Here is a 17,066-nt window from a genome sequence, read left to right as displayed (position 1 = left end):
GTGAAATACTTAGTATCAGATGCCTACAACTACATTTTACAACAGGTATTTCGTCCACCTTTCCCAGTAATAGCTATTTATAATTTGTTACCAAATGAATATTATGTTATTCAACTTATGTTGTGCTCAACTTATTATGTTGTGCTATCATAATATGCTAGGCATATTATGTTGGACTAACACAAACGAAAGAAATTAACTTCTTTCCACGGTCATTTAATAAATTACGTTGAAAAGATTAAGGTGAACAAATTACCATTCTTACAGTAGAGTTATTATGTACAAACTTAACTAGTTTAGCTTAGTTATTAGGCCTATTCAATTACTTTGTTGATTTATATACACACTAGGGGGGGGGGGGACCTGTGCGATTTCGCACCAGCTAAGATTGAGCTGACTTCTTGTATGAATGAATTCATTTAGTAGTAGTAAAGTAATCAATATAAGGTAAGTATTAAAAATATATAACTAAGCTGAAATTTGCTGCTTGCGACTTCTCTTAAAACAGCGTTGGTTATGATTGACACTGTTTGTCATTATCGGTTTATAAAAAGCCCTTGTGTTATCAAATTATTTACAAGCTTTGTCCATGAGGGAAGCAGGTTATGGATGCTCTAGCGTTAATTTAGTAAATGTTTATTCCATGTTTGTTTTGTCTATTAGGGCACAAAGGTAGGCAACAGGTATATCCTGCTATCACAAGAACATCATAGTTATCTCAAACGATCATAGCAAAGCTGTGGTCATCTCTCACGATTACGGTAACGCTGTTATCATCCCTCGCGATCACGGATACATCGTGGTAATTTACCGGGAACACGATTTAAGTGACACGACGACGTTCACTGATCACTTGCTTACATTAGATTAGATGCCACTAAAATAAATGTAAGGGGTGGAATTGTATCCTCTCTAGGTGTGATGTCAAAATGACATTGATGATAGGTGGGGGGTACAATTCCGGTGACCTGATATATGTAGGTGCTTTAAGTGACATGATGTATTTGTGTAGCAACAAGCTAAACCAGCTAAGCAATGATTCAAGCAGCAATGGACAAGCACTAATGAGTACCAACTGGTGCCACCCCATGCAGATACATTTATGTCGCAAACTGCTTATAACTATGTCTCCCCCATAAGTGGTGAACCGATTTCAAAGTTGGGGGGTGGGGGGGGCACTAATGTTCTTATTTTTAGTTTTTAGATTTTACATAATAATTAAAATTTAGAAATTTTCTAATATTTATACCTTGAAAAGTGTGAGCTGCTTAACCCTTTGAGTGCTATGCAACGATATATCATTGTTTACTAAAATCTCTAAGTTATATAGAGAGGAAGTAGCTAAAAACTACTTATTTGAAAAAAAAAGTAGCAAAATGACCATTGGTGACCTGCATGTTTGCAGGATACACTAACAACCCCTTAGCTAAATGATTCGTCCAATCCGATGATTCGAGGTGTAGGTCTAAACCAAGGATTATGAACACCTCACTATGCCCCAGTGGTTGTAGTATATCGCTACACACACAGGTCACCAATTATTTGCCACACAGGACGGGATTCGATCCAGACTAGACGAATGCCACTCGCCAAGTGACACACGCCCTAGCCACCTCGGCTATCTCTGCTTGGAAACTGATGAATAAAAACCTGTATTTAAGCTGACATCAACAATTGCTAACAGATGGCACAACACCGAGTTGTTCAATGCGTTACTAGATAGCAGCACTAAATCACGGACTCTTTTGATATTTTTCAGTTGAACCACAATAGTGATCATAAATGGTGTTATTAAGGAGTTTTTAACAAGGTTTTTTCTAAAAATGTTATATTATAACAATCTTATATAACTACATCAAGATTTAATTCAATATTACGTTGTAAACAACATGTTTTCGATTTTATGAGACTTTGGTTTCAAATAATGCTATCAAAACATAAAAATTTATAAGAAAACTTGGAAACTTAACGAAAAACAGTTTTGTATAATTTTTACTGCAAATACTAAGACTTTTATTTGTTAAATATTTTTTTATTGACTTATTATTCCGAATTAGCCAGTTGTACGGGCTTGTAGCCGGTTAATAAAATAGTTGGAGCAAAAAGTTACAATTCAACAACAGGTAATAGAATTAAAAGGTAAAAAAGTCTTACAAAATACAAAAATACGATACAAAATACATTATTGGCCTAGCACTGAAAGGGTTAACAGTTAAGAGCAGGTTGGCTCTGCAAACTAGCTAGACATGATGCTGAATAAGGTTTTCGCCACTATGCATTGTTATTTGATGGCCTAATAAATTTCCACCATTTACCTTAGTTAAAAAAATATACTTTTGTAGACAAGATCGGGGCAGTTCGATTTTGTTTCTAAATTGAATGATACAGGTTTTCTTACGGTAGGTTTAAAGAGGTGCCAAATTTTCTCTTTCTTGTCCCCTCCCACTGCAAAGCACAGGTATAGCGGCTAATTCTAAAATAATATTAATTATGTGAAATGTTACAAGCAAGTAAACAAGGACTGTCTTGTCATCAGATCTTTACTGTCTTAAAAATATATTTACTGTAGTCAGTTGAGAAAACAATGTTCGGAAAAGAAACATGTCAAACTGTAAAATTTGTTAGATAATTATAAGACTGCAGAGATATCATCCAAACAAAACTGTTGCAGAAAAACTTGAGGCATTCAGTGCATCATGTCAATGATGACTTCAAAGCTGGCCGGCACAAACTCAATAAAGGCTGATCTTCTCCAACGAGATTCTGTAATTGCCTGCATGAAAATAGTCTGATGGATTTTAGGCATTGTTGCCAAACTGTCAAACAATATGTATAAGTGTTACAGATGGTTAGGTGTTTGTTTGTTTTTTCTGCAATTTACTTGTGTGTTTACATTACACTAGCAATTGAGTAATGTGTGAATCTAATCAATGTGTAGCTAATAACTGGACCAACTTTGTGTGATTTATACTAGTACATGTTGACTTTACATCTTGGGTGTTAATAAGGGCTGAGCCATCTTACCTTTGCTTGTGTTGCCAGTTATAATGCTGTCCCTTGACAAAACTCAATACATTTAATTTCACCAACGTCATATTGAAAGGAAAGTGTTCTTTAAATGTGAGGATTTTTTTGCCTAGTAAACGTTTAACTGGACTAAGTGGTACATTTACAATGTTTGAACATTTTCATTAAATAAGATCAATTAACAGCTGATTTTATACCCTATGGCTGCCAAACAATACTTTCATCCTTCATATTACGAAACAGTAACAGTTGATAATATAGGGTGATTAAAAATATAATTTTTTACCAAGAGCCATTCATGAGATTTTGCTGGCTCGAAATTGTGTTTATTGTTTGAAATGTTGTTGAAAGCCTTGAGAGCTTACAATAGTTGTTTGTGTAACTAGTGTGCGAAGTGGCACTTTGCGCTCGCGTTACCGATACACATTATATTTTTCCTACAGTTACTATAAAGCATACAAATAATAAGTCTTTCAAACACTATACAACACATTTTTAGGTTAGGTTAAATCCAAGCGTTGAACAGAATGGGAAACGCAGCACCAGCTGATCGTAGTCGTAGTGTTGCCAACTTATTTTCAAGCGTATACGTATTTCCTGCCTGATAAAAGCACACTGTTTGTGTTCTTTGGTTAGAATATTGGAGTGCGGAAAAAAATAAGTACGACAAAATAAATTAGTGCGGCCTGGCAAAAGTAAGTAAATGCGGCAATTAGCTACTTTGTGTGCTATAATCAGTGCAAGGAAGCCCACTTTGTCAGGTAACTGTAGGAAAAAATAATTTGTTCAAGGTGCTAATATACAATGATGGACAAAAAATTAATCAATAAACAACTAAAAAATATAGTGTGATGTTTTGAATCCATTTCTTTAGTTCCTAAGTAAAAGTGGCAATACTCACTTCAGTAAAGAATTATACATTGTGTAAATTAAGTATCGAAACAAATCTGTATTTCTTAAACCAAAATAGATAGAAATATTCTGTTTGTGGCATTGATTTCAACAAAGGTTCCTCAATTTATATAGGCTATACAAATATTGTTTAACCCCCCTAACAGAGTAGGGGGTTGGGGTGAATTATTTTTTTCAAATAGCAAAAAAATAATTGTGTGACGCCTATTGAGTAACCCCTCATTTTGAAGGGTTTGTCAAAAGAAATGCAATGACGTACACCCGAGGTGGATATCTTACCCCTAGCCGAAATGGCGGGTATTCAAAAATTTAATTTATGCTTGGATGTGAAAATACCAATTTCACAAATATGGAAACAAATATGTATTTTTTAAACCGAAATCTATAAAAATATTCTGTTTGTGGAATTGATTGTTCACAAAAGTTCCGCACTTTTTTACACCAAAAATATTTTCAAACCCCCGTAACAGGGTAGGGGGTGGTGATGACTTATTTTTTTTAAATAACAACCCCTATTGAGTGACCCCTCATTTTGTAGGGTTTGTCAAAAGAAATACTATGACATAAACCTGAGGTAGATATTTCACCCCTAGTCTAAATGGCAGGTATTCCAAAATTTGATTTTTGTGAAAAAGCACCCATTTTGGAATACTCGCCATTTTGGCTAGGGGTGAGATATTCACCTCGGGTTTGCGTCATTGTGTTTCTTTTGACAAACCCTTCTAAATGAGGGACCACTTAATAGGGGATGCTATTTGAAAAAAATAAGTCACCCCCTACCTCCGCCCGTTAGGGAAGTTAACGAAATTTTTTATGTGAAAAATTGCAGAACCTTTGTTAAAAATCAATGCGACAAACAGTATATTTCTATCTATTTTGGTTTAAGAAATACAGATTTGTTTCGATACTTAATTTACACAATGTATTTAATTCTTTGCATTAGCTAAGGACACCACCAGAATAACACCAAATTTACCAAGCGATACTTTTTTAGCGAATTTCCCATATAGGAAATAAGCTATTACCGTAGTACTCATGGTACGACCTGGACCCGGGACCGATTTAATATTTTGTTTTGAGGTCCCTAGAGGCCAAAAACACCATCCGTTCAAATTCATATGTATATGTATATATATATATATTTATTTATTTATTTATATACAGTAGAACCTCTTTAATCCGAACTAATTGGGACCGGGGGTAGTTCGGACAATTGAATAGTTCGGATTACAGAACATATTGTTGTTTTTACATAACAATAGCTAGGGAAAAGTGAAAAATGCTTTATAAAGTAAAATACAGTGTTTATTTAATACAATAGTAAACATAGGGAATAAACAGTACTGTACATAACAATTGAAATAATTACGGTGTGTATATCAATAAATACAGTATCTAATAAAAAACTACTGTTCTGTGTATAGACTACAGCAATGAGGCGTTCGGATTAGTGGACGTTCGGATTAGAGGGGTTCGGATTAAAGAGGTTCTACTGTATATATATATTATCCTGATAATTAGACCAATTCGTGTATATACCAAGGCAAAAACGTGGTTCGGATTCCACTATAAACTGTAGGTCCCTTAGTTGCCATTAGCTGTATGGGCTATTAATTAACAGCTGCGTCTAAGGAATGTCGGCCTTAGTCACTAACAAGACTACAAGATCGCGCCACTCGTCCTACACTCATCTCCATTCATACTTGGCTTAAAATACCTACTTTGTATGGTCGCCATTTCATAAGAAAGTATTAAAGTATTAATTTATATATATATATATATATATAAATACTTTGTGACACACATATATATATATATATATATATGTGTGTGTGTGTGTGTGTGTGTCCGTTAGCGCGATAACTCGAGCAAAAATGATCCGATTTTGATGAAATTTGGTACAAAAGTGTAAACCTACGTTTATTTGAACGTACGTTTATTTGAAATGGGTTATTCCCATTTTTACCAAACAAAAAAAACAAACACAAAAACAACAAACAAAAAATTTTGCAATTTCTTTTTAAACCATTTTGTAGAGCTTAAAAAAAGAAATAATTTTGTATATTGAAGTGCTTTTGTATGCCTAACGGTCACGGAAAAAATTCTAAAATAGTGTAATTTAAAATTCCCATGTTAATCTTATGGAGAAAATGAAAACTGTTGTAGTTTACTTGTTTATGGATATATATGGATAAAATTTGGCAAATTTATTTATTTCATCATATACTATTGACGTATGGTCAAAAACACTTTTTTTTACCTTCCCCGTAGCAGCAAACCTAAGCACTCGTTAAATCTAATGTTATTTAAATTGGGAATAAATATGTCTAATTTATGGAAATATTTTAGTAGAAATGTAATCAGACAAGTTGAAATTCGCTTAGTCTGCTGGTTTGCTGCAGAGGGGATATTTGTATATAGCCTAAATAAATAAATATATAATATACAGGGTGTCACACTAGAGGTGTCTCAAATTGATTACGGAAAAACGGCTTAACGTACAAGGATGAAATGAAATTATTTCCCGCTAAATCGACCCCAAGGAATAACGTAAAAATATTTTTAACTTTTTCCCAATACAGGGTGTGCCAAAAACTAAGGGTCACTAGTTCGAATCTCGGAATTTTCAAATGTAAACATATGTCATGTTATACATAATTTTAAAGGTATTTTATAGACAAACATTTTGGCGAAAAAAGAAATAAGTTATCTTTTTCTGTTTCAAAATGGCGGCAGTTTTTTGGGAAAAATCTATATTTTTTTAATACTCTGTGTTTCCTATACCAATGCATTTATCCCTTCTCCGGTTGAAGTTTCTTACTCGTTATGAAATTAGCTTTACTTTGATATGCTACAGGTTTTTTGAAATTATAAAAATTCCAAAAAAATTTATTTTTGAAAATTTGCTAATGCTTATTTAAAAAAAAATTCAAATAGTAACATATTTCAAGTGGCACATCATTTTATAGGTTTTTTAATTCCTAACAACTTTGTAATTTACACTTACTTTGTATCTCTTTTAGTTTTTGCGTAAATAACAAAAAACCTAATTTTCCTATATCAAACGCATGTAATTTCGGTTTGACGTGGTTTAACACTTCATCAAATTGGGCTTTAGTGTTAAACATAAATAACATGCATTTGATATAGGAAAATTAGGGTTTTTGTTATTTACGCAAAAACTAAAAGAGATACGAAGTAAGTGTAAATTACAACGTTGTTAGGAATTAAAAAACCTATAAAATGATGTGCCACTTGACGTATGTTGCTATTTGAAATTTTTGAAAAATAAGCATTTGTAAATTTTCAAAAATAAATTTTTTTGGAATTTTTATAATTTCAAAAAACCGTTACTTGTAGCATATCAAAGTAAAGCTAATTTCATAAGGAGTAAGAAAATTCAACCGGAGAAGGGATAAATGCATTGGTATAGGAAACACAGAGTATAAAAAAAATATAGATTTTTTCCCAAAAAACTGCCGCCATTTTGAAACGGAAAAAGATAACTTATTTCTGTTCTCACCAAAATGTTTTTCTATCAAATACCTTTAAAATGATGTATAACATGACATATGTTTACATTTGAAAATTCCGAGATTCGAACTAGTGACCCTCAGTTTTTGGCACACCCTGTATTGGGAAAAAGTTAAAAATATTTTTACGTTATTTCTTGGGGTTGATTTAGAGGGAAATAATTTAATTTCATCCTTGTACGTTAAGCCGTTTTTCCGTAATCAATTTGAGACACCCTGTATATATAATTATTTATATATTTAAATGCCAATTTCAAGTACAGTACAGATCAACTTTGTTGATGTTGCCTGTGTTCTTGAGTAAGTAATATGTTTGTGTCACCCTTGGCATCAAGAGGTCTTCATAAAACGATAAATGAAGAAGATCACTGAACTAACATCCCCTACTCCAGAACTCAGTTAACAACAACAAATGTAATCTAACCTTTTTGTATTTTCATAGGTCTGGCTGAGCCCTTCCTCTACGTTATTTCCCTGGGCTCTTTCTCAACATAAGTATTATTAGTTTTATTTAATATAACGATATGCAGGATATTATAATATACTTAAATAAGAAGTAATATTATTTGTAATTGTTATTATTATTTTTTAATAGTTTGATGCTTTAAATGTATCAAGTTTTTAAGCAAGGATATAAATCAAACCGAAAGAATACCAGTACTTAAAATAATTTATATTGTTTTTAAGCTTATGATGCCTACTTTGTGGTATTTTGTTCAATAATTTAATTTTTATTTGAATTTTTACTTAATTTATAAAAGTTATGTTTATGTCTTATTATTACTCTGGATACAAATTTTATATCAGTAATTTAACAGTAGTTGACCTCCAGTTAATTGCAATGCAAAAGGTTAGTATAAGCAGATTATATCAAATATTGTTGTCTTGAAATGCCCATGTTTTAAGGTAACTACCATTTAATCATGTTGCACTTCGAACCATTTTTTAAAGCAGGAGGTTTGTACTTACAGTAAGTTGCAAAACTGTATTGAGGTATATTGATGAATAATGGTGTTTGAGGACAATCTGATTTTGTTTCTTCTATCTTAAGTAGATATAATAATAACCCTAATACTTTTCTAAACAACCTTTATTTTTTCAATATTTTTAGAAATGTTGACCCCCCAAAGGAATCTTAGGGGCATAATCTGATTTTGAACATCTGTAAGTAAATATCTGATTTTGGAGTAAAGTAAATAATTTTGTAGTCAAAAACCATCTGAATCATTACATTTTAATGTTTATGGATTCTTATTTATTTAGTGAAATAGATTTTGACATTTAACGTTATGGTACAGAAAACCCTGACTAACCAAAATAAAGTGGGAAAAGCCAGTTTGGATAGCCTATTTTTTTGTGTGAATCATTGTTAGGAATTTTAAGACTGAGTCTATTCAAAGAGATCTGCAACAGTGATTTTTACGTGTAATTTTAACTAGCTGTTACCCACGGGCTCCACCCCGTTTTACTACATTAGTATTAATAAAACTATTGATTGGTTAAGTTAAGATGAAATAAACAAAACAGAATACAGTAATGGTAATACAAACAAATAATAACAGCTGAGGTATTTTTAATAGGTAAATGGAAAGTTCCCTTTGGAAAGCAATTACGACCGTATAGGGCAATTTATGAAATAATGGATAATTTTGCGCAAGGTTTCTCATCATGACGAACATTTTAAGTATATGGTTTATGGGAGTGTGACCTTGCAGTTTTCTCAAAAGTTCATGGGTACTTTTGGCTTTATATATAGATTGTTGTCATTTTAAATTCTTTAACTGTATGGAAAAAAAAAATTATTTATTAAAATAATTGACATTTGTTTTCTGAACTTAAGCTAAGTTTAACTGAACTTAACCGGTTTTCAGTTTAACAGGTTGCGGTTAAAACAGGGTTTTACTGTACTTGTTACCAAAAAAACTAGAACGAATTATATTAATTGTAAATGTGAATTTGATGTTTTTCATTTATTTCATGGGTTAGAATATAGCATTAATGTTATTTATTGTTTTATACAGTACTATCCTTTTTACTTTTGAAATAATTGATGTTTTGTATTTCTTTTTAATAATCTAACTAATAAACATATGACTCCTGGTTTCAATTCAAGACTCTTCTTTACTCTGGAACACAAATTTCCAATAGTGATTTTTGTTATTATAATGTAGATATGTGTAGTGTTAAAATAACTCCAAAAAGTTTGTCTGTAACATATTAACCCTTTCAAACCCAGCACACTCATTTGTGTAGGTAAATTTTTAAGTCCTGACAATGTAAAGAAAAAAAAGAAAAAAGGAAAAGTGTTTCCCCTTTCTACTACTTTTATATATTTAAATATTGTATTTAAATATATTTACTCCTTGCAATGCTCTTTAATGAATTCTTTACAAATGTTGGTTGCCCCTAGGTTGGAAGAACTCAAGAAAATAAAAATATCAGACAGAGCTTTTGGCAGTGGAAGCTTGATGTTATAAAAAATATGTGTGGGCCCTGCAAAATATAAATATTCCCCAAAGGTCCTTAGGGGACGCCCTTGGTACTGTTATGGTTCTTCCAAAAATGTAATACCTTTAATGAGAGCAATTTACCAGTCTTAATTCTACACTGAATTTACTTGCTCGCTACTACACTAGTGTTTAGTGTTGCACTTAAAAGGTGAATCTTTTGTAGTGGCTTATGATTTACTGAATTACCTTTTGTTTACCAATTAGATACTATTGCATATACTGAATTACCAAGGTTATTGAGAACTAAAAAGGAGTAACAATTTGATTTATTAAGCAGTATTTAAGATTTACAATGATTTCGGTTTGACAATTTCTGATTGTGTGATGTAATATAAAATATGACCGTGAGTGATACAATCAGACTGAATTGTTTTGTTTGAGAACGTTGAATGGATTTATCAAAGGGGAATATTTGGCGCGGTTTCACACCGATCTCGAAGGTGTCAACGGAGGAGTGGTTTTTAATTTAATTTGAGATGACCAGTGCCAAGCAAGTCCTGTTCGTTGGCCAACGATGTAAATATGAAGGTCGATTCTCGAAGGTCAACTGATTAAACAGTATTGCGTTTAATCGTAATAATATTTACTGGAACGTCGCTTATTGTTTTATGGCTAATTTGGCACTTTGGCGGTTCATCTATATGCAAACTGGCACAGCCTCCGATAACACTTCCGGATTCAGCCGAACCAGCTACCTAATTCCTCCTTTGATATTAATTGATTCCCCCAAATTTAAATACTGATTGTGACACTCTTTGACGAATTGTACCTTTAATAATGACTCTGTGCAAAATTCAAATACTATATAAAAATATTACAAAGCAACTCTGAATTACCCTATAAAAACATTTTCATCTATTTATTCTTAATGCTATTGTATTACCACAGTCTAATAAATAAAGAGGATTGTTACGGTACAATATGAATGGATATGAAAATCAGCGAATTGGGATCGAACCGGGGAACATGTGCTTATTCTACATGAATTAACAAAACAAGACAGGAAAATTTACAAAGTATGCGACTCACTGAAATTTAAATATATGACAAATAAATAACACAAATTACTTACAGTTTGGACGTCCACAAATATAACACAAACAAAGGGATCAGGATGAGGAAATGTAACTAGTCGGTATTCTACAAGACGCGATCAATTCGTGTGAACGTTTGAGAAATTTTCAAATGGCGGACCGCGTTTGGCCGGTAACGAACTTTTGCACTTTTTGACAACAACACAAATTCTAATTTCCGATCGCGAGGCAATTATATCCCTTAGGGATATAGGCTGAACGACTTTAAGGAAATTTGAGATTGCCCGACCAAATGCCGCGAGATGAATTTAATTTGCACAAACGAAAGTTTTACCGAACTAGTTACGTTGAGATTTGGAGAGGAACTGATACTGCTGGAAGCAATTAACCATCCGACTAGACCTTATCCCCTCTACTCCTTTAGTGCGTGGTGCATTCTGGTCTATACTGATCTATTGTTCAAAACAGCTGACTGTTCTTCGCGTTAACTTGTATTGATTTGTTGCCTTTTGCAACAAAATCGGTACAAAATGCCCCCTAGCAGAAAAAAATGATCCGTGATCGGCCTAGGACAGTCCAACCTATCGTACTACCTCGGAGCATTTTTGGTCTAGCCGGTGGACCACGACGATACACATAAACACAATTACAATTTACAATCAACAATAAGGCAACAACAATTTAAACAATGGTAACAACAATTTTTGAAATGGACTCTTGTGACAAAGGGCCAGTATTCACCACACCTTAACACCACGCAACGGCGTTTCGCGCACAAAACAGACACTATGATGTACCACCATGTGATAATCAGCAGAGCGTGATGTCAGAAGCGGAGAACAGCTGGGCTCGTAGTAGTCCATTGTTGTGGTGAGTGCATTGGCTCTAGTAGGTCAGCGGCCCAACAGCTGATGGTAGGTGAGGCGGGGAAGGGTGGTGGCCAGCGCTCAACAATGCTATCAGTAGCACAGCGATAACAGTGTTGTCCAACCTCGGCCTCCTCGATTGCATCACCAGATACAGCACTCGTCGATTCACCCCACTGTTTGTTCACTCACAACTTATTTCTAATTGCTGCCCTTAATTAAAACTTGTTTTGCGTTCTCATTTGTAATTAAAATATTTTCTAATCTTAGTCTAAATGGTAACTTCATTCAATTGAGAAAAGTCATGTTGTTACTTCTAAAACATTAAAAACATGGTCGACACAAAACATTTAAGTACACACATTTACATTTTGACACTTCAAACATTGATTCCGACGGTTTTGCACATGAACGAACATTAAAAACATTATTTCGCAGCTTCTTGTCTGACCGATTGGAATTTTCACAACACGGTTTTTTCCGAATGCGGAGCATATCAATTCTTTATTATCAAGCTGGCATATTGATTCAATTGACGAAAACCATCACAACAGTTTACGAATCGATTTGGAACTCGACAATTACTATCATTTCGATGCAGGCCGAATCCCATTACGAACGCAACAACTGATTTCGGCAATCACAACTGAATCGACTTAAACCTAAATAAAACACTCCTCAACTGCATTTCGGCGAATTTGTTGACATTTGCGATCATTTCGATGCACGTACAAACTTTCACCTAATGCTAAGTACCAAGCTATGACAAAGACAAAGATATTATTCGCCCTACACCGGTGACATGCGACCTCTAATATTCGCAGAGCTACTCTAATAAATGCTTAAAATGGGCGTCGATGTTATTGTGTGACGTCATTTGACCTTGACAACGTCGGAACCTAGTTTAAAGAAACCCTACAATTCCTAGCGATATGACCTTCACCTTGACAACGATAACATTTTACGATCCTTTCCCTGGGTCTATTTCGTAGATCGTTTGACGACGTAGTCGAATTCTGACGAGTTTGATTCACAACCCTAGGCGATGAATTAACCAGTGGGCGTCGATTTGCATTACCAAAATATCTCTCTTCGGCACGCATTGAACTAGTGATTCGATTTGCGAATGATTTTAGCTCAAATAAGCTTTGCGGCATTTGACCGAACGAAAAATGACTTCGAACAATTGGATTACATTTTGTCAAAGCGATCTCAATCACCTCGCCTTCTGACATTGACGATTTTAAAGCGAATGCGATAGATATGATATGATCAACGTATTCCGAAAAGGTTTCATTCGGTTGTTGTGGTCGATCCAATTCAAACGATGCAATCTCTCGTCGCCTAATTGACGGAATAAATCTGTGTAATATTTCGTCATGTAAGATATTCCAACGTACGTTACTTTGATACTGCTTCTAAAAATAATTGGAACATTTGACCTTTGACCTTAGGGATAATGAGTTTAATGATATCAGTGTGACAATTCGGAGAAATATCAAATATTGGCTTACTATTTTTGAGGAATGAAATTAATTCAAGTTCATCTGTGCCGTCGACTGTATTCAATTTATTAATTAATTCAATTACCACAATTTGATCGGTTTTAGTAAGTGATTGATTGACATGGTATGCGTGAGCGTGTATGTGTGTGTCATGGTGAGTGTATGTTCGAGTGTCAGGTTGTGTGGAGGTGCGAGCGCGTGGTATAGGTGAATGGTCAGTGAGGGTGTGTTGGTGTACAGTACCACTGGCACGGTTATCAGTAGACAACAAACCAGTCGCTACCGGAAATGCCGCTCGTTGTTGTGCAGTCGCTGTCTCCATCTCTCTCACACGCTCGTTCGAAGGTTGAATTTCCACATACGATGAGCTATTTGCATGACTGTTGTTTTGATTCGTAGTCGACGTGTTTGATAATATTTCAGTCAATTCGTGGTTGTTTAGATCCATTAAACAACTATTAGAATTTTGTCTAATTGGCGATGGTTCGTCATCGTTTACGATCGGTAAACGACAATCGGAATTTTGTCTACTTGGCGACGGTTCGTCATCGTTTACGATCGGTAAACGACAATCGGAATTTTGTCTACCTAAATTAGCTCCATTGTCATTTGGTGGAACTATTTCATTGTTATGGTTGATCGTTGCATTTAAATCGATTAATTCCCCTAAATTTCTCCTTGACATACGGTCACGTCGGTCATTCGTATTATACCCAGGCCCAAATTGTTGGTGCATTTTTTTCGCTAGGAAAATAATTCGATTTACGGTGATCTATCTCACTTTAACGAAACGAATATTTCACGACGACGAAAAAACGATTGACAATTAATTACAGCACAACACACAACGACAATAACAATAATAATAGAATTTCTTACAATCTAAACAATTTCAGTGAATCGCACAGACACAAACAGTACCAAGAGATCACGCGATGATATCATTTATTTGTAAAGAAAAAAAGAAAAAAGGAAAAGTGTTTCCCCTTTCTACTACTTTTATATATTTAAATATTGTATTTAAATATATTTACTCCTTGCAATGCTCTTTAATGAATTCTTTACAAATGTTGGTTGCCCCTAGGTTGGAAGAACTCTAGAAAATAAAAATATCAGACAGAGCTTTTGGCAGTGGAAGCTTGATGTTATAAAAAATATGTGTGGGCCCTGCAAAATATAAATATTCCCCAAAGGTCCTTAGGGGACGCCCTTGGTACTGTTATGGTTCTTCCAAAAATGTAATACCTTTAATGAGAGCAATTTACCAGTCTTAATTCTACACTGAATTTACTTGCTCGCTACTACACTAGTGTTTAGTGTTGCACTTAAAAGGTGAATCTTTTGTAGTGGCTTATGATTTACTGAATTACCTTTTGTTTACCAATTAGATACTATTGCATATACTGAATTACCAAGGTTATTGAGAACTAAAAAGGAGTAACAATTTGATTTATTAAGCAGTATTTAAGATTTACAATGATTTCGGTTTGACAATTTCTGATTGTGTGATGTAATATAAAATATGACCGTGAGTGATACAATCAGACTGAATTGTTTTGTTTGAGAACGTTGAATGGATTTATCAAAGGGGAATATTTGGCGCGGTTTCACACCGATCTCGAAGGTGTCAACGGAGGAGTGGTTTTTAATTTAATTTGAGATGACCAGTGCCAAGCAAGTCCTGTTCGTTGGCCAACGATGTAAATATGAAGGTCGATTCTCGAAGGTCAACTGATTAAACAGTATTGCGTTTAATCGTAATAATATTTACTGGAACGTCGCTTATTGTTTTATGGCTAATTTGGCACTTTGGCGGTTCATCTATATGCAAACTGGCACAGCCTCCGATAACACTTCCGGATTCAGCCGAACCAGCTACCTAATTCCTCCTTTGATATTAATTGATTCCCCCAAATTTAAATACTGATTGTGACACTCTTTGACGAATTGTACCTTTAATAATGACTCTGTGCAAAATTCAAATACTATATAAAAATATTACAAAGCAACTCTGAATTACCCTATAAAAACATTTTCATCTATTTATTCTTAATGCTATTGTATTACCACAGTCTAATAAATAAAGAGGATTGTTACAATATGAATGGATATGAAAATCAGCGAATTGGGATCGAACCGGGGAACATGTGCTTATTCTACATGAATTAACAAAACAAGACAGGAAAATTTACAAAGTATGCGACTCACTGAAATTTAAATATATGACAAATAAATAACACAAATTACTTACAGTTTGGACGTCCACAAATATAACACAAACAAAGGGATCAGGATGAGGAAATGTAACTAGTCGGTATTCTACAAGACGCGATCAATTGAAACTCGTGTGAACGTTTGAGAAATTTTCAAATGGCGGACCGCGTTTGGCCGGTAACGAACTTTTGCACTTTTTGACAACAACACAAATTCTAATTTCCGATCGCGAGGCAATTATATCCCTTAGGGATATAGGCTGAACGACTTTAAGGAAATTTGAGATTGCCCGACCAAACGCCGCGAGATGAATTTAATTTGCACAAACGAAAGTTTTACCGAACTAGTTACGTTGAGATTTGGAGAGGAACTGATACTGCTGGAAGCAATTGACCATCCGACTAGACCTTATCCCCTCTACTCCTTTAGTGCGTGGTGCATTCTGGTCTATACTGATCTATTGTTCAAAACAGCTGACTGTTCTTCGCGTTAACTTGTATTGATTTGTTGCCTTTTGCAACAAAATCGGTACAACAACCTAACCAACACGATTGTGTAGGTTAGATGTTTATAAAAGGTATAATGTTACCTGGATCTGCCAAAGTAATCCAAATGCTGTCTAACGACTACGCGTTTCGAAGCAGTATAAGCTTCATCTTCAGGTCGTCAAGAACACATTTCACTCATGAGAGGTCGTCAAATAAATATAATTTTTACACATACATGGACGGAGAATAGTTACTGTAGGCCTACGAACCGCGTGCGCGCACTTAGACAGGTTAGTCATGACTGCGGCGGTGAGCGTTGGTCCCGTGAACTTTGTCCCTTGCCGGTCAGCTGTTCCTGGTTAGCTATTACAGTATCATACAATGCGTTTGACTGGAAATTTAGTTTGTCGTTTAATAGATCATAACTATGGCTTTTTGTTGCTTTGTATATTTCGTACTCTTCTATGGCGTTCATGAAGCTTCCTTTTGTGCAAAAATGTAGGGGTGTCATATTTGTTTCAAAATTTGTATAGTTATGATTTTCGTTAATGAGATGGGCTGCATAATTGGATTTTAAATGATTTTTTGCTTTTGGAAGGTGTTCTTTGAATCTGGTTTTGAAAGCACGGCCGGTTTGTCCTATATAAAAACTATTGCAATCATCACAGGATAATCTGTAAACTCCAGTTTTTTCACCTGTTTCTAGACTATTACTGGACGAAGGATTAAGTAATCGTTGTAGTTTGTTCGAAGTTCTAAACGCTACCCCGATGTTCTTCTTTTTTAGTTCGTGTTTCAGTATATTCGGCAGCCTTGTACCATACTCTGATGTTACAAAGATTTTGTCAATTTGGCCACCTACTCTGTTAATATCGGCTTTTTTCTTTAATTGGTTTTTGACAAGTTTATCGATCATGGCGGTTTTAAACCCATTTCTTTGGGCAATGTATTTTATCGTGTTTAATTCTTTGTTAAAA

At 34.4% G+C, this 17,066-nt stretch overlaps 1 protein-coding gene across 6 annotated transcripts in view; it reads left to right on the top strand.

The window, feature by feature from the left end:
- The window catches only part of LOC128982909 (pleckstrin homology domain-containing family A member 3-like), an 87,004-nt gene extending 77,425 nt beyond the window's left edge, over positions 1-9,579 (top strand). For 3 of the 6 annotated variants that reach the window (XM_054401975.1, XM_054401969.1, XM_054401973.1), the window contains one exon: positions 2,672-3,871. In XM_054401975.1, the coding sequence (XP_054257950.1) occupies positions 2,672-2,746 (75 nt within the window). In that variant the 3' untranslated portion in view covers positions 2,747-3,871. Of the gene's footprint in view, positions 1-2,671; positions 3,872-7,914 lie in introns of those variants that run through there. The other 3 variants (XM_054401971.1, XM_054401974.1, XM_054401970.1) reach the window with 2 other exon arrangements.
- Positions 9,580-17,066: the final 7,487 nt, after the last annotated feature.

This window comes from Macrosteles quadrilineatus, unplaced genomic scaffold, assembly GCF_028750875.1.
Source record: "Macrosteles quadrilineatus isolate MER2022 unplaced genomic scaffold, UCM_ALF_1.0 Scaffold_1__1_contigs__length_201487025, whole genome shotgun sequence".
Classification (NCBI taxonomy): domain Eukaryota; kingdom Metazoa; phylum Arthropoda; class Insecta; order Hemiptera; family Cicadellidae; genus Macrosteles; species Macrosteles quadrilineatus.
Note: the sequence above shows the minus strand (reverse complement) of the source record. Positions and strands in the feature narration are given on the sequence as shown.